The sequence below is a fragment of the Ornithorhynchus anatinus genome, chromosome 3, assembly GCF_004115215.2.
Source record: "Ornithorhynchus anatinus isolate Pmale09 chromosome 3, mOrnAna1.pri.v4, whole genome shotgun sequence".
In the NCBI taxonomy this organism is placed as follows: Eukaryota; Metazoa; Chordata; class Mammalia; order Monotremata; family Ornithorhynchidae; genus Ornithorhynchus; species Ornithorhynchus anatinus.
Genome location: NC_041730.1, coordinates 61,732,429 through 61,753,321, shown reverse-complemented (window position 1 = coordinate 61,753,321; position 20,893 = coordinate 61,732,429). Strand labels below are relative to the sequence as shown.

Here is a 20,893-nt window from a genome sequence, read left to right as displayed (position 1 = left end):
AATTTGACAAGCCCTCGCTTCCAATGCGGCAAGAAATTAAGTGCAAAAATGATAACTGACACCAAGCAAGATAGATGGACGATAAAAGCAGGAGACTGTCATGAAAGAACGTAGAGGCAATCCCACATTTCAAAGCTTGCAAAATTTAGGACAACTCTCCAGTCTTCATCACATACAGTTCACAATATAAACACAGTCATTGAACTCAGATAAAAGGAAAGGATTTCCTTGTTTAATATTGAAAACATGGAACCGAATTTTTCCCCAGTTTAGGGAATTTTTTTCTTACTCTAAAATTATAGTGATGACCAGTTTTTATAGAAGGGCCCTGTTTGTTGTTTTCATCATAATCTTTTGAAGAATTATCACTTTGAGGGTTAAAATGTGATAAGTCAAGATTCAGCAAACATTTCTTTGCTCACATGCATGCTTAATAAATAAATTTCGATTCCATTAGATGCCTGGTGGTTAATAAAGCTGAAATTGCAAAATTGAAGAGTGTTTATTAGAATGATGAATTTCTGGGGAAGGATGATGGAAAAGAAATGGGGGCCAGAAAAAAAAATTTCACCTTTTAATTTTCCTGAGGACATTAATTACTTTGACATTCTCAGTATCTCATTTATGTATTAAATGAGGTTTCTACCTGGTACAGAGATGCCCCCTGATTAAGACTGGCTCATCTCCTTAAAGAAGAAATACATGTTCCTCAGCTTTCCACTGCGACAGCATTCCACAGATGTTCAAACATCACCTGGTAGAACGTTGACCTAGGGGCTCTCACCTGCTTCTGACTTTACTGACACTTCTTGATATATGCACTAATTCAGATGCTAACTTGTCAAAACATAAAGGCCACTAATACAAGATATTGAGAGTTCAGACACAGCAAGGGAGGGCCATAGTCTTCAGGAAGGAATATTAACTGCAGCTCAAACTCTACGGTTTGAACACTAAGTACCCAGGCTAGCATTTTCTCATTTCCAAATATGCCTGGTGCTTAAAGAAAAGAGGAGGAAAAGGGGGGGAAAATCAAACATTCAGTTTGGTTGGGTAAATACACTACGTAAAAGTTCCATGCTGAAGTACAATGTCAGGATGCGAAGGGATAACCAAGTAACAGCGTTGGTTGGAGAGTTTTCAGTTTAAAGATCAGAATAGTCTACTGGGCATCTGGGCTTGGCAACAGAAGGGAGAGAGTTCCAAAGCCTATAAGCTGTCACACTCCTTTCTACTAGCTGCCACTCTGCTTTTCCCAAATCAAGTGGTGGGGAACGAGAACACAGCTTCCTGAATGCTTTTCCTGGTTTTTCCTAAATTGAGGGGAAGAAAAAAAATCGGCTCACATCCTCGACAGATCATCTGTCTGAATCTCTGGCAAGGGCAAGGGAAGGACTGCCATCAAGACCAGGGAAGTGACACTGTGGCAAGGAACAGCTGTGGGAATTTCTGCATGGTTGGTTGGGGCAGCCCAGAAGAGTTTTCACCTTGCTAACACTGCAGTTCACAGGACTTTAGGCCATTTTCGGGCACTTGGAACGGATAGTAAGTCAAAAGTCTCTACAAGGCAAACTGTAGGCTTCTTGCGGGCAGGGACTGTATCTACCAACCCTACTGTACCAAGCTCTTAGTACAGTGTTCTACACAGAGCAAGCCCTCAGTAGAATACCATTTGTTGATCAAATGTCCCCATTGCTACTGGAAGCACACAAAGACTCAATGGCGCAAATACAGGAGAACATTTTACTATTTCTTCTGCCGTGGACTAGTCATTATGGATTTGTTTTCTAAAATAGAGTGTTTTTCTGAAATCTTGTCCTCCATGTATACATGGCCCGGGCATTTTTAAAGCTAATTTTTCAGTAGAAAAATCTATTTGGGGTCTAAACCCAAAAAGAGTAAGACAAACATCAACCCCATCTAACTTCGGAGAGACAGGGGTTGTTAGGTGAAACTACTGTTTCGGGGGTCCCGTGCCTCCAATCCGGTTATAAACCATATCCATATACTGGGGCGCTGCGTTAAAACTTTTCACCTCTGCCTCCTTACTGGAACCTGGTGGGCGGGAGAGCAGTTGTCCAGTTTCAATGAGAGGACAGGGGAGGAAGGAAGCAGTGATGGAGAAAAGCCCAAGAGGAGGGAAAAAGAAAAGACAAGCTAGTTCTGAGCAGGAAACGTTCCCACCAACTCTGTTCTATTGTACTTTCCCAAACGCTTAGTACAGTGCTGTGCACACAGTAAGCGCTCAATAAATACCACTGATTGACAGGATACTTAGTAATAGCATTTATTGAGAGCTTGCAATGTACTAAGCACCATCCAGGAAGCGGCTGTCTATTCCAGTCTTCCTGGCAAATCTGCCAAATTTCTGGGCCAATTAGGAGGTACTTAAAAGGATCCAATCTCACAACAAAAATACTCTGTATCATCACAACCTATGGCATTTGGGTCCTACTATGCTCAACTGCCAAAGCACAAGTATCTAATTCTCTTAAAAAATAATTCTGGTTAATGAATCAGTTACTAATAGCATTTTTAAAGCCTGTCAGAATGTTTTATTTTTTTAAGCCATTAAATTTGCCCCATGAAAACAAGGGTAACAATTTCTTCCCAAGATCAGCCTTTGGAAATGCCATTTCGCCTCAGGGTGATTTTTACCACAGTGCTCCAAAAACTAATTCTTATGCAGAAATTCTAGGAAATGTTGCAAATAACCAAAGTAATTTGTGAACTCAGATCATTTTTTCTTCACCTCACTCCCAATTCTCCAAAACTAGAAGTGTCTACATGAATTTTGGTTTCTGAAATCCTAATGACCAGTTTCAACTTTATTTTTTTAATGGGTACTTTCCGGAGGAATTGAGAGGACGTGCTCTAATACTGTTTTTTAGGTGGCCCGTGGAATAATTAATCACTTTTACCAAATAAATCATCCTTTCTTTTTAGAAAATGTTACCCCTTCACACACTTAGTTTTACAGCATGATCCTGAACCATATGTCTCAACCATCAATTATCCTTCGCCTTACAAGAAAACTTGACATTTTTGGCATCCAAGAACTTCTGATATCTACTTGGAATTTTACCACATGCTGTCAATTTTCAGGCTATTTAAAAACAATAAGCATTTGATATTGTAGCTAATAGGCTGCATTATTACACTATCTGCTTTTCCATGTCAGGTGACAGCAAGAACCTCTACCTTTTTACATCCCCTTTGTCTCTCTTTTAGTGATGAAATAGGTCTGCTAGGCATCGCTGTCCAAGAGACCTTTTTCTCTTTGTACATCCAGTTTTCAAGCTCACCTGCATTGTGTTGAAATCATTACGTTGAAATCATGTCCCAAATGAGCCAGCTTGGAGATAGTAACTGCCATTAGAGCAATCCTCAGGTTACCGAAAAATAATCAGTTACTTTTGATCATTTCTCAGGGACCTAAGGATTCCAAATTTTAATATCACAATATTTCCATTTTCTCGTAGCAAGGAACACTGGTTGCTGAACCGCCCATCTGATTCCCCCAAAATGTACTATATTAGAACCTCTGCGGACACTTCAGGAAAGGATGAAGTATCACATTTTACACTGCACACTTAAAATAACGTGACCGACACTGAGAAAGTGTTATATTCAAATAATTCGAGTGACTATCTCCCAGCTAACATGTCTTCCCTAACAGTAAAGACAACAATGCTTTAGCACATACATATAAGTATATACATCTATAAATGTGCTAAAGCATTGGGGGGGGGGTGTTTTCCCATATTAAAGTGGTTTAAGAAATAGGCTAATTTGGCCACCAGCTCTTCTATGTAGTGCATTCATCTTCTAATAATTTTGCCCTTGCACCCCCAAATAGAGTGCTGGCAACAAGTAATATTCAGGCAATGGATCAGATTACAAATTAAGATAGATAGATAGATAGATAGATAGATAGATAGATAGATAGATAGATAGATAGATAGATAGATAGATAATCTCAAAGAATAAAATTCCAAGGACTGAAGTCCTGACAAACTCACAATATAGGCTAAGCCTTTCAAAATGGAGCTCATCAATGACATGTATGAAAACAGATGATTTTTGAGGTGATATCATTACTAAAGTGACGACTCACTGTAAAAATGAGTTACATCACCTCAAAAAGTCTCTGCCTCTCTCATGCACTCATAGGCTGAGCTTCATTTTCTTTGATTTCACCCACTTCCCAGGAGGAGTTCCAGCCACGGTGAGGTGTCAAAGTGTGGCAGCTCCCACGGGGAGACACACCCCATTCATTCAATGGAGAGATACTGAAACAGACATACTGAAATATGAAAAATTTCATATTTAATATAGATTCTTATACAGTGGATGTTTTATTATATGCCCTTATACAGCACTTTTAGATCTTTCAAGTGCTTTACAATCATTCTCTATTTCTCAGCTTATATAAATTTAGGCATTTATGAAGATTAGCCAACACTCTTCTATTTTGAATCTCCCTTCCACTCAGCAATATTATCTAGCACACAGGTAGACAATTGGCCCAAGTACCCTCCGATAAATTAGCTAGAAGAAGAAATAAAATTTTGTAGAGCTACCCATGTAAATTTGAAAAACCAAAACTTTCCCCGCTTTAAAGGTTGCAAATATCAAAGCTGAGGATCAGGTGACGGACAAGTACTTTAAATATTTCTGACCGTGCTCTAATGGATCTCTTTCATATGACAGACTCATCTTTCTTCTGCGAAATGACAGAGCTGGCCTTGAAGTACACTATGCCAGGGATGAGAACATAGAGGAAGAAGAGACCTCAGAGACGTAAACTATTAGACCAGGATAACGTAAGGGGTTGAAATTAGCAGACTGATCAACATTTTAGAATGCCTGAATTTGAGTGGTTTGAAAGGAGGGAAATTTTGCAAAACTCGCTGGATCGTTACTTAAGCACCAACAAGCCATTCTTAGCAGAGAAAGAATGCACAGAGAAGCTAACTAAACTTATCATGCATCGAAAAGGAGATGAGAACTACAAAGCATGTGCTGCTAAATGAGGAAGAGGGGATCAGAAGATTCAGACAAGACAGAACGTGACTTCAGATGCTATAAACTTGGGTGCAGGTGCCAGATAGTAAGGAAGGTGCACCTACTACTCTGGACAAAGTATTGAGCAGTGAGGCCGTGTCTTAATAACGTCTAATCAGTATTGAAAGCACTGGTGGGAGGGTTCATTACAAGAGAAAGAGATCTGGGCGAAATCCCATGGCTTAAAAATAGTCTTGTCCCTATCTTTTACCATTTAGATATTTTTGCTGGTGTGCAAAAGTGCACTGGAAACCTCAGAACAAGTTTTTTGGTCTTTTTTGTGTGTGTTTTTTGGTTTTTTGTTTAATTTGCCATGTCTTGTTAATACACTGCAGTCTTCAAATTTACATAGAGCTGCAGGCCTCCTGGTTTTCTCAAGTGTCGCTCATCTAATTTAGCATATGACAGCTGAGAAACGGCGTCAGGCGCTTTTACAGTTCAGTTTAAAAAACATCCTCTACCTGGTATCTCCGCAGTGATTGTCTTGCTGCTCCCCGAGACCTCTTCGTCGTCGTCTGACGAGCTCGTGCTGGAGTCGCAGGTCAGGTCGCTATCGCTGGTACTGCTGTCCTGCAGCAGGTTATACTTCTTCCGGGCCGCCGCCTCCCGCTTCTGCCTCAGCAGCCGGATCCTCTCTTTGTGCTTTTGGCTCCGATGACCTTTAACCTTGGCGACTCGGCCGTTCTGCTTCTCGCTCGACTGCCGGTTTTTCTTGGCAGCCATGGTGGACGTCTCGCTCTCGGACCGGGACCGTCTGGCCTTGCGTCCTACCGCTGACCCGGTCCCGCCAGAAGGGTCGCCCTCGACAGCGGCCTCTGCCTGGCCTGGCTCGTTCTCCTCGGCAGAAGACAGCGTGTCGGAGTCGGCCAGGTGCCCGCTGGAGGAGGGGGAGAGCATGCAGTGATTCGAAGAGTCGCTCTCGTAGACCCGGCCGGCCACGGGCTTGTCACTCTCGGTGGATGCCAGCTGAGACTCCGAGGAGTCCCGCCTCAGTTCCATCAGCAAGCAAGGCATTGAAGAGAGGACCGTGGAATCTGCTACAATGGCCACTCCATCTTTCGGAGTGGGGCTTTCCAGTTCTATAGGTCCGTCTTCGGCCTGAGCAGGCTCCTGTTTTCCCGACGGTTTCGGTGGGCCTTCGGGCTCGATGAGCTCTTCGACTTTTCCAACTGCCTCCTCCATCTTCATTGCAGAATTCCCACTTCCCTGAAGTCAGATCATTGAGCTCAGCGTCTACAGGCTGGGGAACTAGATCAAGGATTCAACGGGAAAGCAACCTGCGCAAAGACAGAAATAATTAGTGAACGGAACGTAAACGACAGACTATTCAAGCCCTAGAAGCACCTCTGGGTATCTTTTGGAAAAAAGTTGACAAAATTACCCTGTAGAGACTTGACATCTTCTGAGAACGTATCCAGAGAATCTGTACTTCTTTCCTGGATGCTTTATTTAGAGGGAGAAATAGTCTGGGTTCTGCTTACTGAGGTGCTGTTACAAGAAGTTCCTAAAAATGGCACATTCACACCTGCAACTCTTCATAGATGCTTGCATTTAGCTACGAAAAACACTTCTAAACCTTATATTCTATTTTTTTTTCCCCAACAAGCTCCAGGACCTTGAAAACACTGGCTTTAAGGTGAATTTTAGATTCTAAGAAGAAATGTCATCTGGAAAACTCAGAGACCGGGGCCTCTAACTTTTGCAAGGCAGGAGTTAATTCAAGTTTTCCTCTACCTCACGTCTTACCTTTTAGGATCAATGACTCACATTAGTTGTAAATTCCCTCCCCGATTCCTACCCCCAATTACTAACGAGAAACTATTTCGGACCCTAGTCTCCACATATGGGAAGGACTACTGACTATTTCATGTACCCAACTTTCCCAGCCACACTAAACTAGAGATGGTGGTTTCTGCTTGCTGTCAAAGAATTTCTCTCTCCTAAGCTTTTAACATCAGTTGCCAACTATAAAGAGAACCTCTACTTCTCTCATGAGAAATGAGGTGATGGGGAGGCCTATAAAGAATATAATGAGCTTGAACCCCCTCTTGAGCTTGAACCTTTCACCAAGAGGAGAATATCCTAGTGGATGGAGCACAGGCTTGGGAGTCAGAGGACGTGGATTCTAATCCCAGCTCTACCACCTCTCAGCTGCATGATCTTGGGCAACTCGGTTCATTTCTCTATGCCTCAGTTCCTTCATCTGTAAAATGGGGATTAAGACCCTGAGCCCCATGTGCTTACAGAGACTATGTCCAACCTGATTAGCTTGCATACTGTTTCACTTGGATCCTTGGGGTCCATATTATAAACAGCATCACTGGACAGAACCTAATTTTAACAACTTTCCTAAACTAAAAGCTTGTCACCTGCAGATCTGAAAATTCACTATGTGAAGTGGTTCCAGGGGGACACCACATAAATCCTTTACTGTTTTGTCCCAAAAATTCAAGCCTATATTTTGCAAATTATTGATACATTCACATCAAATCACTGGTGTATTTTCAGCTAGGTTTATGACTCCCATTCTAATTGATCAATCCTTAGTGAGCCCCTACTGAACTGAGTAGTGTACTGAGTGCTTGGGAGTTTACAATAGAGATTAGAAGACAATGTAAAAAACTGTTTACAAAAAGAGAAAGGGTAAAACACTATGTTTAAAAGTGCTTTAAACAGTAATCGGGTAGGAAAGTGGACACATACAAAAATACTTCACGTTCCTAAGTGTTTCAATGGCACAGGAGTGCTGAGGTGTTAGAAATGGGACTCGGCCTGGAGTGAGGATAAATTTAATCAGGAAGGCCTCCTGCGAAAGATGTGATTTGAGATGGGCTTAGATTACTGGGAGAACTATGGATTGGCAGATTTGAAGGGGGAGGGAGCTCCAGACATGAGGAAGGGCACGAGACAGGACAGACGGAAATGAGGAACGGTGAGTGGGCTAGTTTGAGTGGAACGGAAAGTGAAAGCTGGGGTACAGTGAGAGAAGAGAATGGATAAATACGAGGGAGGGCAATAATAGAGTGCCTCCCTTAAATCTAATGTTCAGGAGTGAATCCCCAAATGTTGATCGATTGACTCATGATTTATCTAGGCCCTGGACACATTTATAGTGTTTTCAAAAATGGTACTCACTTTCAATAAAAGCAGATTCTTGGTTATGCAGTTCTTAGGCTGTAAGTCAGACTTTCTCTAAACTGTAAGCTCCTTGTGGACAGGTATCATGCCTATTAACTCTGTTGTACTGGACTCTCCCAAGCGCTTAGTACAGTGCTCTCCACCCAATGTGTTCAATAAATACCACTGATTAAATTAGATTGTAAGCTCGCTGTGGGCAGGGAATGTCTGTTTATTGTTCTATTGTACTCTCCCAAGCGCTCAGTACAGTGCTTTGCACACAGTAAGCGCCTAATACACGAGTGAATGAATAAATCTGGACTGAAACAAATGTAGCACCCTTATAATGCCAGCAGAGGGGGTAAGAGTTAAATAAACCTATACCCAGAGACACAAGACAGTAATTCTAGTTACTGAAACCAGAAAATAAAACGCTAATTTTAAATATAGGCAAGAATAGAAAGACCTGGAATCTAAGAGAAAGGTGAAGGTGTAGTAAACAGTTTTCCTATGACAAAAAAAAAATCCACGTTCATGGCCGTTCACAAGAGAATTGTGACTCTACATTCCAAAGAGAGAAAAATGTCAGGTTAGATGACACCAGCAACTCTTATCTCTCAAAGGAGAAATGGAGAAGGACTAGTAACTTTTCAATCTGATGGCACATTATGGATATTTCTCTGAGAAGTATTTCAAAATTATGACGTAGGAGTGATAACACTGACTGTACTTTTGGGGGAATAAGAAAATAATGCCTATTAAAAATGTGATGTTTGATCCTTTGGAAACACACAGGGGACAAGGAAATTATCAAACATCCATTCATTCAATCGTATTTATTGAGCGCTTACTGGGTGCAGAGCACTGTAGTAAGCACTTACATCCATTCTCCAAACATGGGATGTGGGAAAACATGATGATATGCACACTGAGTAGCTGCACTACAATACTTTGGATGAAAGTTGTTTCTCATTGAAAGTTCTTCAAATAGGTTTGCTGTGTGACCTTGGGCAAGTCACGTGCTTCTCTGGGCCTCAGTTACCTCATCTGGAGGTAACTTGCTGAAGGAGAATAAAGTGTAGCTATCACAGAACTGAAGAGGTGGCTTGGGCTCCATCTGCATTGCAGGTAATAGGGCATATAGGGCACCCTGAGAAGCAGCATGGCTCAGTGGAAAGAGCCTGGGCTTGGGAGTCAGAGGTCATGGGTTCAAATCCCAGCTCTGCCACCTGTCAGCTGTGTGACTGTGGGCAAGTCACAACTTCTCTGTGCCTCAGTTACTTCATCTGTTAAATGGGGATGAAGACTGTGAGCCTCACGTGGGACAACCTGATTACCCTGTATCTACCTCAGCACTTAGAACAGTGCTCTGCACATTCATTCATTCATTCATTCGTATTTATTGAGCGCTATGTGCAGAGCACTGTACTAAGCGCTTGGAATGAACAAGTCGGCAACAGATAGAGACAGTCCCTGCCCTTTGACGGGCTTACGGTCTAATCGGGGGAGACGGACAGACGAGAACAATGGCAATAAATAGAGTCGAGGGGAAGAACATCTCGTAAAAACAATGGCAACTAAATAGAATCAAGGCGATGTACAATTCATTAACGAAATAAATAGGGTAATGGAAATATATACAGTTGAGCAGACGAGTACAGTGCTGTGGGGATGGGAAGGGAGAGGTGGAGGAGCAGAGGGAAAGGGGGAAAAGAGGGTTTAGCTGCAGAGAGGTAAAGGGGGGGGGGGTGGCAGAGGGAGTAGAGGGAGAAGAGGAGCTCAGTCTGGGAAGGCCTCTTGGAGGAAGTGAGTTTTAACAAATACCAACATCATCTGCAAAATGGGGATTGAGACTGTGAGCCCCACAAGGGACAGGGATTGTGTCCAACCTGATTTTGCTTGTATCCACACACCAGCCCTTAGTACAGGAGAGAACCGAGCAGTGAAGGAGGGGCTGATGACATGCACCCATAGTGGTGTTCGTGGTGGACAGGAATGTGTCTGTCGTTTTACTGTATTCTCCCAAGCGCTTAGTACAATGCTCTGCACACAGTAAGCGCTCAATAAATATGACTGCATAAATGAATGAATGGTGGAATTGGTTTCCTCTGTCCCTGCCAGTATCCTCTCCTAGGTCTTAGAGAGTTCTCTTCCTTGAGGATTCCTGGATGCCTCCGGCCCAATACTGGGTCCCTCCCTCTAATATATGTAGCATCATGGAGACAAGCATACTGCTGTTCAGAGGGAGGCAGGAGAGGCTGAGACCACGCAGGGGTATGTCAGGTCGACCAAGACCTACCAACTAACAAGGAAAGTCTCCAAGACAAAAGAAGGGGGGAAAAAACTCCAAAGAAGAAGAAAGGTGAAATGAAAAGATAAAGAAACTGATTATTAACAAAAATAACAGTAATAATTGTGGTATTTGGTAAGCGCTTTCTATGTGCCAGGCACTGTACTAAGCCCTGGGGGAGAGGCAAGGTAATCAAGTTGGACACGATCCCTATCCAACATGGGGCTCACAGTCTCAAACCCCATTTTACAGATGAGGTAACTGAGGTTCAGAGAAGCTAAGTGACTTGCCCAAGGTCACACAGCAGATAAGGGGAGGAGCCGGACTTAGAACGCAGGTCCTTCTGACTCCCAGGCCTGGGCTCTATCCACTGGGCCACGCTGCTTCTCTATTGATGTTTGCAACCTATCGATCGTATTTGTTGAATGCTTACTGTGCAGGCCACTGTACTGAGATCTTTGGAGACTACAATATAACAATATAACAGATTAGGTAGACACATTCCCAGCCTACAACCAGTTTACAGTCTCGAGGGGGAGTCAGACATTAAATCAAATAAATTACAAATATGTACATAAGTGCTGTGGGGCTGAGTGGGGGTGGCGTGAATAAGCGTGGCACAGTGGAAAGAGCCCAGGCTTGGGAGTCAGAGTTTATGGGTTTGAATTCCGGCTCCGCCGCTTGCCAGCTGTGTGATTTTGGGCAAGTCACTTAACTTCTCTGTGCCTCAGTTACCTCATCTGTAAAATGGGGATTAAAACTGTGAGCCCCACGTGGGACAACCTGATCACCTTGTATCCCCCAGCGCCTAGAAGAGTGCTTTGCACTTAGTAAGCGCTTAACAAATACCACCATTTTTTTTTTAAACGGAGGAATTCAGGGCGACACGGAAGGGAGTCTGAGAAAAGGAAATGAGGGTTTAGTCAGGGAAGGCCTTTTGAAGGAGCTGTGCCTTCAATAAGGTTTTGAAGGTGGGGAAAGTAACTGTCTATCGGATATGAACTATTCTCTCTATTGCACCAAGAGTTTCTCTCTCAATTCCCTGCACTTACTGAAGGGGAATAAAGTGTGGCTAACACAGACCTGAAGAGGTGGCTTGGGCTCCATCTGTATTACAAGGAATAGGGCCTCCAGGACCCATCTGGGTAATGGGAAGTAGGGTCTCTGTCCACAGATCCATCAATGCAGACTTCACGGCCCTCGCGAGGAAAAAAAAAGTCAGCCAAAGGCGGGCCGGCAGCTAGTGAGGTTCGTAGTACGCTAGGCATTACGCAGAGCAAGAGGTTCCCAAGTGCACCTCAATGCCTCAGTACTATTTCAGGGTGATGACGAAATGGGAGTGCCGAGACTACGACTCGTGATTCAGTTCGGCCACAACTCAGGTCTTCACTTCGTGGTTTGGTTTAGGGTGCTGTTAGGGAATTTGGGAACGTCTGCCTGACAACGCCCGCCTGCTTGGGCACAGCCCGCTGCAGTGTCACATCGGAAAAGGACTCCCAGCTAGGTTTCCGCTTTGACCGTGGAGATCAGCAAAAACCCAGTGTACTCCAAGGGCACAGACCGCCACACTGACCATTAGAAATCATCTTTTTCAAAAACATATGTATGAAAAAAGTTTCTACGGAGCGGGCTTTTAACTGCTGAAGGCAGAAAGCAAGTTCTTGGCATGCAGTACGAGCCCAGTAAATACCACTGATTGACTGAACCATAAGCATCAAGAATTATTTCATACTTCTACACTGCATGACGTGTCATGTACCTGCTTCTGCCTGACTGGTTACTTGGACAGCAAAAAATAGAGATGAAAGTGATAGCTTCGTTATTTTGAAAGCTCTTTTATTCTACTTACTGCTAAAAGGAGGAATCTCACCTCTTTTTATAGGCTGGGACAGAGGAGAAACATTTCAAAACAATCACAATTACCCTAAAATTATTGGTTTGCACATGTAACAGATAACGGGCATACCAGAATTATTAAAGTTTCACTTAATTGAATCTGATCAAAGCCAGTATCAAGTGATTCCAAGCAGAGAGTAAATCCATGCTGTTAAAGGCTTACCATGTGTCAAGCACTGTGTTAAGTGCTGTGGGAAATAAAATCAGATCAGAAATGGACCCTGTTCCACATGGGGCTCACAATCTAAGGGGGAGGGAGAGAGGAAATAATAATAATTGTGGTATTTGTTAAGTGCTTACTAGGTACCAAGCACTGTTCTAAGCGCTGGGATAGATACAAGGTAATCAGGTCGCCCCATGTGGGGCTCACAGTCTTAAACCCCATTTTACAGATGAGGTCCCTGGAGCACAGAGAAGTTAAGCGGCTTGCCCAAGATCACACCGCAGACAAGTGGAGGAGCCAGGATTAGAACCCACGTCCTCTGACTCCCAAGCCCGTGCTCTTGCCACTAAGCTACACTGCTTCTCTGTATTAAATCCTTGTTTTATAGATGAGGACACTGAGGCCCAGAGAAGTTAAGTGACTAGCCCAAGGCCATACAGCAGGCAAAGTAGAACTGATCCCCAGGCTTGTCCTCTTTCCACTCGGCCACACTGGGGCCTGGGAAGGCTTCTTCCTGCTAATGGTTGGTAATGGCTTAGTGCTCCGAAGCTTGACAGTCAATTGCCCTCGTAAAGCGTATCCTAGATAATATGCAGACATTTCTCTGCCTCATAGTTTTGTCTCATCTGGTTTCACTTTTACTACTTGCTCTTGGCTAGGAAAACGCCATTGTCAGATTTACCCTGATGACACTTTTTCTTGTCTGGCCCTGCCCTTACACCCACACGTCCATTCCTTAAGGGCCCTCAACCAACTGCAGCTACCAGTAACTGGCACACAGTTACTGACTCTCACAGGCTTTCGTTCTCACTTATCTGTCCCACACGCAGGCAACCAAAATCCCCCTCTCATCCTCTTTATGAGACAGAAGTTGAATCAGCAGATGAAACCACAAAGGAGTGGTAAGAGAAGGAGGAGAACCGGTGGAGTATCCTATCAGTGAAACCAGAGTTGGATGGTGCTTCAATGAGAAGGGAGCAGTTAACGGTGCCAAAAGCAGCTAAAGGGACAAGGAGGGTTAGGATAGAATGTGGCACATCAGACTTGGTTTGGAGGGTCTCATTAGGATAACCATTAGGTAACGCCCATGAATTTAAAGTTAAGGATTAGGTAATGCCCGTAACCTTGTCATTAAGGATACACCATTCAACCCTCCCTCATTCAACCCACATATTCAATCCATCACTAAATCCTGTCTGTTCCGCCTTCACGACATCGCTAAAAGCTGCCCTCCCCTCTCCATCCAAACTACCACATTAATCCAATCGCTCATCCTATCCTGCCTGGATTACTGCATCAGCCTCCTTGCTAACCTCCCAGTCTCTCCCCATTCCAGTCCATACTTCATTCTGCTGCCCAGATCATTTTTCTACAAAAACCATCAGGATATGTTTCCCCACTTCTCAGAAAACTCCAGTGGTTGCCCATCCCCCTCTGCATCCAAAACAAAACACAAAAAACTCCTCACTATTGGTTTAATAGCAATAATCCATGAACACTGATTCACATTATGCCAAATTCCCAAAATGCCACGAACAGTGATTCACATTATGGACCGTGTACCGCTTTGTCGGGTTAAAAAAATTTGAAGCCACAGCTAAGCAATCACCTTGCCCCCTCCTACCTCACCTCACCACTCTCCTACTATAGCCCAACCAACGCACTTCACTCCTCAAATGCTAATCTTCTTACTTTGCTTCGATCTCATCTATCTTGCCGCTGACCCCTCACCTATGTTCCGCCTCTGGCCTGGAACGCCCTCCCACCTCAAATCTGATAATTACTCTCCCCTGCCTTCAAAACCTTATTGAAGGCACATCTCCAAGATGCAGTCCCTAAGCGCTCCCTCCCAGGTTCTCCCATTCCCTTCTGCATTGCCCTGACTTGCTCCCTTTGTTTTTCCCCCCATCCCAGCCTCCCAGCACTTATGTTCATATCTGTTATTTATTCATTCATTCAATAGCATTTATTGAGTGCTTACTATGTGCAGAGCACTGTACTAAGCGCTTGGAATGTACAAATTAGCAACAGATAAAGACAGTCCCTGCCCTTTGACGGGCTTACAGTCTAATCGGGGGAGACAGGCAGACAAGAACAATGGCAATAAATAGAGTCAAGGGGAAGAACATCTCATGAAAACAATGGCAAATAAATAGAATCATGGTGATGTACATCTCATTAAACAAAATAAATAGGGTGATGAAGATATATACAGTTGAGTGGAGGAGTACAGTGCTGAGGGGGTGGGATGGGAGAGGGGGAGGAGGAGAGGGAAAGGGGGGAGAAAGGGTTTAGCTGCGGAGAGGTAAAGGGGGGGTAGAGGGAGCAGAAGGAAAAGGGGGGAGCTCAGACTGGGAAGGCTTCTTGGGGGAAGTGAGCTTTAAGTAGGGATTTGAAGAGGGGAAGAGAATTAGATTGTCGGAGGTGAGGAGGGAGGGCGTTCCAGGACCGCGGGAGGACGTGGCCCAGGGGTAGACAGCGGGATAGGCGAGACCGAGGGACGGTGAGGAGGTGGGCGGCGGAGGAGCGGAGCGTGCAGGGTGGGCAGTGGAAAGACAGAAGGGAGGAGAGGTAGGAAGGGGCAAGGTGATGGAGAGCCCTGAAGCCTAGAGTGAGGAGTTTTTGTTTGGAGCGGAGGTCGATAGGCAACCACTGGAGGTTTTTAAGAAGGGGAGTGACATGCCCAGAGCGTTTCTGCAGGAAGATGAGCCAGGCAGCGGAGTGAAGAATAGACTGGAGCGGGGCGAGAGAGGAGGAAGGGAGATCAGAGAGAAGGCTGACACAGTAGTCTAGCCGGGATATTACAAGAGCCCGTAGCAGTAAGGTAGCCGTTTGGGTGGAGAGGAAAGGGCGGATCTTGGTGATATTGTAGAGGTGAGACCCGCAGATCTCGGTAACGGATAGGATGTGGGGGGTGAACGAGAGAGACGAGTCAAAGATGACACTGAGTTTGCGGGCCTGAGAGACGGGAAGGATGGTCGTACCATCCACGGTGATAGAGAAGTCCAGGAGAGGACTGGGCTTGGGAGGGAAGATGAGGAGCTTAGTTTTGGTCATGTTGAGTTTTAGGTGGCGGGCAGACATCCAGGTGGCGACGTCCCGGAAGCAGGAGGAGATGCGAGCCTGAAGGGAGGGGGAGAGGAAAGGGGCAGAGATGTAGATCTGCGTGTCATCTGCGTAGAGATGGTAGTTGAAGAAATGAGAGCGAATGAGTTCACCAAGGGAGTGAGTGTAAATGGAGAACAGAAAAGGGCCAAGAACTGACCCTTGAGGAACTCCAACAGTTAAAGGATGGGAGGGGGAGGAGGAGCCTGCGAAGGAGACCGAGAATGACCAGCCAGAGAGGTAAGAGGAGAACCGGGAAAGGACGGAGTCCGTGAATCCAAGGTGAGGTAAGGTGTGGATTGTCAGTGTCAAAGGCAGCTGAGAGGTCAAGGAGGATTAGAATGGAGTAGGAGCCACTGGATTTGGCAAGAAGGAGGTCACGGGTGACCTTAGAGAGAGCAGCCACGGTAGAGTGGAGGGGACGGAAGACAGATTGGAGGGGGTCCAGGAGAGAATGGGAGTTAAGGAATTCTAAGCAGCGGGTGTAGATGACTCATTCTAGGATTTTGGAAAGGAAGGGTAGTAGGGAGATAGGGCAATAACTGGAAAGGGAAGTGGGGTCGAGAGAGGCTTTTTTTAGGATGGGGGAGACATGGGCATGTTTGAAGGCAGAGGGGAAGAAGCCATTGGAGATTGAGTGGTTAGAGATAGAAGTTAAGGAAGGGAGGAGGGCAGGGGCGATGGTTTTTTATAAGGTGAGAGGGAATGGGGTCCGAGGCGCAGGTGGAGGGGGTGGCACCTGCGAGGAGGGAGATCTCCTCTGAGGATACTGCAGGGAAGGATGGGAAAGTAGGGGAGAAAATATTAATGTCTGTTCTTCCCCCTCCCAAACATTCACTGTGGGCAGGGAATGTGTCTATTTACTGTTGTATTGTACTCTCTCAAGCACTTAGTACAGTGTTCTGCACACAATAAGCGTTCACAACCGAATGAATGAATGTTACCTGTGTTCATCAACTGGATCTCTCTAATGAAGGAGGTAGGAACCAAGACATGGCCACTCTAGTTCTCCCCTCCTCCTAAGTCAACCCTCTCTCTCGCAGAAGAGCACTGGGGTAATTTGAGACACAGGACCTTTAGAGGAGGATGGCCTGGAAAAAGTTTGAAAACCACTAGCCTTAGAACTAGTGAAAAATCTGAACTAGTTCTTGATACAGCCACCCTCAACTACTTTGATGGTCACCTACAAGGTTTAACTTTGATTTAAACACCTCCTCTTCCTCTCTTCAACTTTTAATGTATTTTGACAGACTCACACTACCCCCAGCACTTATGTGCGTACCCCTTATACTCTGCCATTCTCTATCCGTAATTTAACATCTGCCTCCCCTCTAGGCTACAGGCTCCTTGTGGACAGATATCATATCTATGGATTTTATTGTACTGTGCTCTCCCAAGAGTGATGGACTCAGAGTAAGCACTCAATATATACTGCTGATTGACTTGAATACTGATTAAAGTCACTTTAATTGATCTAATTAGCATAATGACCATACCTAGTGTGTTAGCCCAAAGTTCCCCTTTACTGACTAGGATGGGAAGGAGATCACTTGGAAAATAAGCTTTCACGTATGTACAGATGAAAACATCCGATTCAAAAGCTTGTTATGGTATTTATTTATATTGGTATTTGATCACATCATAACATTTATGGTGTGCTTTTAATTTCTGCTTCTAATTTTTATATCGCTTTGGTCCACTTGGGGCTCTTGGGAATGTGTTATTTACATTAGTTCCTGCGGGAAACTATATTTTGCTTAGCCCACTCACTGACTTATTTCATGGAACCAATTAAGAGCCCTAAGTGGGGCACAGCAGTAGCTTTTCTAGCCTGGATCTTTCCCAGCTTCAATAGAGGGCACCTTCAAGTTGACACGTTGCATAGAATTCTCTTTCCTTGTGTGTCACTTTCAAGTTTGCCGTTTTGAAATGTCAAGCAGCTCTTAACTGAATTGCTCGGTCGGGGCACCCGAACGATTCAAGTGAGCCGTGATCCTTGGTAGAACTTTTCGGGAAGATAGATGCAGAATGGAGGCCTGCGGTCTTGCAATCCAAAATTACCCTCGACTGGAGAAAAGGTCAGCTAGGCGGTGAAGTTCAACAGGGACAAGTGCTGAGGGTGCTCTTGGAAAGGAAAAGTAAAATTGACGAAACAAAGGAGGAGAATGATTGCCTTGCCCAAGTTTAGCAGAAGCCCCTCCTCCAACTTCCTGTCTTTTCCCCCTCCCTCCAAGCGTCCCTCTAAGCACCATTCCTTAAGCATACCAAATGATATTATTTGAGGTTGTTTACTCATGTAATACATAGCACAGAAGTGTGGTCTCCTGGACAGTTTTATTCTATGCTGCGATGCCAGCCCACTATTTTTTCAAGCCGCATTTTGACGGCACTGCTTTTGTGGTGCGGCATTATTGCAGCAGCGTTTTGACATGTATTCAACCCACACAATTCTACACTGAGTCGTGCTTTTAGTCACACTCTTTCCCGAGGATGTACTTTCATAAAAGCCACTATATATATACATCACGAAATCTCAATACGACAAAACTAAAACACCCTTGGTGGTGCAAAAGGCCTGGTTCACGGGGGGGGGGGGGGGGGGGGGGGCGCGACACACCTGACATTAAGTGATATGATGCTTTCTCTGTGGGTAAGGGACATGTCTGCCAACTGTGTTGCACTGTACTCCCCTAAACACTTAGTACAGTGCTCTGCACGTAGTAAGGGCTCAATAAATACCATTAATTTATTACTACAACAGCAAATATATCTATGATGAGTTGAGAACATAGGGAGAACTTTGGCATGCATTTCTTTTCTCCAGTCAACAAGCCCTGGAAGACAGCAAAGTGCCTGAAACACCTCTAAAGGAATATCCAGGCACAAATTATCAAATCAATGAAAACTTTTTTTAGCTACAAATATAATATTGGTTTGTTCTGTTTCAACCCCTGCAGCTTCTTAGCAGGAAAGTTCTTGCAGAAAGTTGGGAAGAACCGAGGGATAAAAGGCCCTAAAGGCCTCTGAATTATAAAATCAGTAGTTAACTTGTACTACTTTTAAAATTTTCAACCTTATCCGTTGCACACAATCAAATCTTTTTTAAAGCATCTTTAACCATCCCAAATCTCTCACAGAGTGACAATTTTTAGAAATTCCCAAAATGCCATGAACACTGATTCACATTATGGACCGTGTACCGCCTCGTCGGGTTAAAAAAATTCAAAGCCACAGCTAAGCGAGAGCCCAGAGCAGAATTCTAAAATTCCATCCCTGTTCATTTCCAATCCGTATGCATGCAATTCAGGGTGGGGAACTTCAGAAGGGAGACTTCCTGTAGGATTTCAGAATGAGAGCGTAGCTGATCCTTATCCCTGCCCTCTTTCCTTCCGGCTTGTGTTGGTTCTCTAAATATCAATTGCTCTTCACACTAGCCTTGCCAGGAACGCCCCACACCAACCTGCATTTTCCCCCCAGTGCCTCCCATAGCGACCAGTACTTGGACCCTGCCCAAACTGTTAAACGGCTCCAGGGAAAAAATACCCTTGGTTCCAGCAAAACACTCAACGCAACAGGTGATGGAATTCAAACACAGAGTCCAGAAGTAGGAAGTAGAGGTTTGAAAGCAGTTGAGTTTCCATCCAGTGAAAGTGAGGGGCAGCCCAAGAGACCTCAAGATTCAATACCATTGTCTTTACAGATTGGTTACTGTCCAAAGAATTGGATCCAGTCAGGAAAAAAAAGGCCCAACATGGCCAGGTTCAGACGCTTCCTATCAGTCACGAGAAGCAGCGTGGCCTAATAGATACAGCATGGCTGGTAGTCAGAAGGACCTGGATTCTAATCCCAGCGCCACTGCTAGTGAGCTGTGTGAGCTTGTATGACCTTCACTTCCTTACGCCTCCATTTCCTCATCTGTAAAAATGGGGATGCACACTGTGAGACCCGCATGGGACAGAGACTGTGTCCAACCTGATTAGCCTGTAACTACCCCAGAGCGCAGTCGGTAGACATGATACCTGCACACGCTTCTCCCCAGAACCCCATTTCACACCGGTGAATTAGCAGCCTTGGACTGAGACCTTGCCCGGACCAGCCCTTACTTATTGGGGTTCCTGATACTCAAGGCCACTTGCCCCTAGAGCTACCAGTACATCTCACAGCAGGCCATGAGGGCCACTGCACAGGCAGTGTAGCAATCTCCCGGAAAACTATCCTGAGACATTTCATTCATTCAATCATATTTACTGACTACTTACTGTCTGCAGAGCACTTGCGAAGAGTTCGCTCTAACAATAAACAGATGCATTCCCTGCCCACAAAGAGCTTACAGTCATTTCTAGTCCACCCCAAATCCCCTCCCCAACCGGCTTGAACCCAGACCACACCAGGCTAAACCCTGGAATCTGATCCAAGCAGGAGTAACTGGAGAAATTTAGGTAACAGCAGCAAGAAATGCATGCTCAAACTACCAGATCAAGTTACCTCCCAAAAACTGGGATGGGTCCCCACTCCACCACTACCTCCGCAACATCAGTGTCCACAGGGACTGCCACCTGTGGTTGGTTGGGATGGGGAGAAAAAGGACATCGATATGATGAGATCAATAAGACACCACAAAAAGCTAGGAAAGAAACTGGAATTATGAAAGTTACTGAAGAAAACGTAAGCAAGCAACATTACTTATGTTTTAAACTGGACGTAGCAATCCTACCCTGGCTTACCAAGTACATGTTGCCATGAAGAGCAACTATGACCAACAATCCCTTATACCAAAAGTGAAGCCCTGAAGAAAATCTATTCAGCCCAAATTACTATATTGAGCAGGCAGATGACAAGTTATCTAACAAACTACTAGAGAAATGAGAGAGATAAAGCTACTTGGAATTTTTTTTTTTTTAATTCACTACAATAATCAAGTTGTGCAGAAACATTGAATCAAATAGGTATTTAGTGATCTGGTGTTTGGGAATTCCAAGTAAAATTCTTTTTTTAACTCCAAACATTCGGTTAAACAGTCATACCTAAGTAAGTCACAAGGGAAAAGGGGGGGGGGGGCCTAACTAAGTAGGCATTTAAACCCAGGCCCTGAGGATACGTTTTCTTCAAGCGGCAAGCATTCTCACTGGATGCCCCCAAAGGGGATTATTCCCCATTTCCTAACAAAGAAAAGGTCCGGGATGGAAAAGTGGATATCACTAAAGATGTTAATGAATCCTGTATTAATACATGAAGAAGAATCTAAAGTTTGAGAA

At 44.5% G+C, this 20,893-nt stretch overlaps 1 protein-coding gene across 3 annotated transcripts in view; it reads right to left on the bottom strand.

Annotated features, from left to right (window-relative positions):
• The window catches only part of C3H18orf25 (chromosome 3 C18orf25 homolog), a 99,176-nt gene that overhangs the window by 34,566 nt on the left and 43,717 nt on the right, over window positions 1-20,893 (bottom strand). For all 3 annotated transcript variants that reach the window (XM_029059204.2, XM_029059206.2, XM_029059205.2), the window contains exon 2: window positions 5,529-6,344. In XM_029059204.2, coding sequence (XP_028915037.1) covers window positions 5,529-6,255 — 727 coding nt within the window. In that variant the 5' untranslated portion in view covers window positions 6,256-6,344. The remainder of the gene's footprint in view (window positions 1-5,528; window positions 6,345-20,893) is intronic.